At 57.4% G+C, this 1,756-nt stretch overlaps 1 protein-coding gene across 1 annotated transcript, besides 2 other annotated features; it reads left to right on the top strand.

Moving 5' to 3' along the window:
- Positions 1-84: 84 nt before the first annotated feature.
- Positions 85-106: a microsatellite.
- A 127-nt stretch (positions 107-233) lies between these two features.
- Positions 234-263: a microsatellite.
- Positions 264-465: 202 nt separating this feature from the next.
- On the top strand, positions 466-1,245 carry TraAM80_09403 (uncharacterized protein; the record flags this gene model as incomplete). The annotated part of the gene is made up of 1 exon (XM_029386089.1): positions 466-1,245. The coding sequence occupies one exon, from the start codon at positions 466-468 to the stop codon at positions 1,243-1,245; it is 780 nt and encodes a 259-aa protein (XP_029234066.1).
- Between the last annotated feature and the right edge of the window lie 511 nt (positions 1,246-1,756).

Raw genomic sequence — 1,756 nt, 5'->3', positions numbered from 1 at the left:
CTGCTTGCCGTTCGCGGCCTCTCCAGCCGCCACCGGCGTGGTGTGGCGCCATCCGCTCCGTGGGCGGGGGAAGGGAAATTACCCCACACACACACGCAGACACACATTAACACCCGCGAATAACTGAGAGTGTTAAGTCAGTTGGCGTTGTCTTGCTTCTGTTTTGTTGTTATTTTTGCTATTTGGTCTCACCTGTGGCTGCCTGCGCCTCGCTGAGTCTTCCTTCCACTCCACTTCTTTCTTCGCCTTCTTCTTCTTGTTCTCCCTCGCTGTGTGATTGTGCGTGCATGCATTTGTAAGGAGACTCACCGCGGAGTGGGTGAGACGGTGTGGGCCCAAAAGCGACGAAGCGAGGCGGAAAAATCGTTTCTTTTGCCAGCCCCACTGTTGCACTCACACACGCACGTATTCATTGCCGCGCACCTCGCCCGTGTATTATATTCGTAGGCTGCTACAGTGGGCGCCATGCATGAACGGGCACCGTCGATTGCCTTGTCGCTGCTCTTCAGCGTCGCTGTTTCCCTCACTATGGTGCTGGTGATTTTATGCATGAAGCTCAACCGGCGTTTGACCCTGGAGCGGCAGCGCAGAAGGGTTCAGCGGAGGGAGCTACTTCAACTGACGCAGAACATGCAGGAACAGGAGGTTTGGAGGCGCGAGCACCTTTTCCGCGTCGTCTCCATCCTGCTCAGTAGGGGCGAGGTGCACAGGGGGATCCCGCTCGTCATGCATCTCCCGGGCCACGGCAACCGGTTGGTGGAGAGTAATGTGCGGGGGCTGCGTTCCCAACTCCTGCGGCAGATGGACGGCACATTGGCGAGTATTCCAAACATTGTGATGCGCGCGCAGGCGAGCGATACGCTGTCACCCGAGGCGCTGCCGGGGCACGACCTGCGGCAGCTGGTTGTACTGTGGCTCACGCGCCAGCGGGCTTCCGCGGAAACAGATGCCGAGCACAGTTCCTCCAGCTTGTCGGCGCCAGCCAGTAGCAGCACCGCGGAGACACTGCCTGGCCCAGAGACGGTGTACGGGGTTTGCGTTCCCTACCTTCCCCGCAGCTGCCTCGACGGCGATATGATGATTGATATTTTGGACGAGGGCCATAACTCCGATGGAAACCCTCGCGGAAGTGACGGCGTGGTGCCAGGCCCGCACACGCAGCAGTTACTCTCCTTTGAGGAGGTGACGCCCGTGCATTGGATAGGGGAGGTGTCCTCTACCACCTCTGTTACCTTCATCAGCTAATGTTAACTCGGGAGGGGGGGCGGGCGGCAACCCGTCGTCCATGTAGTAACGGGTGCAATAGAAAGTTTTACGGAAGCACCGTTCTTGAGGTGGGAAGGGCGGAGGCGGCTATGGGCATATTTTTCCTTTGCTTCTCTCCTCCTTGCTGCTCCTGCGCCTTTCACCGCCTATTTTTTGTTGTTTTCTGTCCGCAGTGAGATGTTGTTTTGCCCTGCCCTCCACTCCTGCGGTTGGCAATGAGAGGGATGGCGTGCTGCCGCTGTTTTATTTGGATCCGTCTGTGTCTATGCGGGTGTGCAGGTACACCGACGTGGCAGCCGGGTGCGGCGCAGTGGGGAGGCGTGGAGGGGAGTGGAAAGGTAAAGAAGACCACTGCGGCGCAGCTCTGATTGTGTTGCTAGCGGGGACATCAAAGTGTGGATTTATTCTTCCTTTTTCTTGTGTATGTGTGTGTTTTCTCGTTTTTTTTTCCCTTGTATTTCCTGTAAGCTCAGCGTATGCGTACGTGCTC

Source organism: Trypanosoma rangeli, assembly GCF_003719475.1.
Source record: "Trypanosoma rangeli strain AM80 chromosome Unknown Tra_15.4_contig_00576, whole genome shotgun sequence".
Lineage (NCBI taxonomy): Eukaryota > Euglenozoa > Kinetoplastea > Trypanosomatida > Trypanosomatidae > Trypanosoma > Trypanosoma rangeli.
The sequence above is the reverse complement of the archived record's forward strand: the minus strand, read 5'-3'. Positions and strand labels throughout refer to the sequence as shown.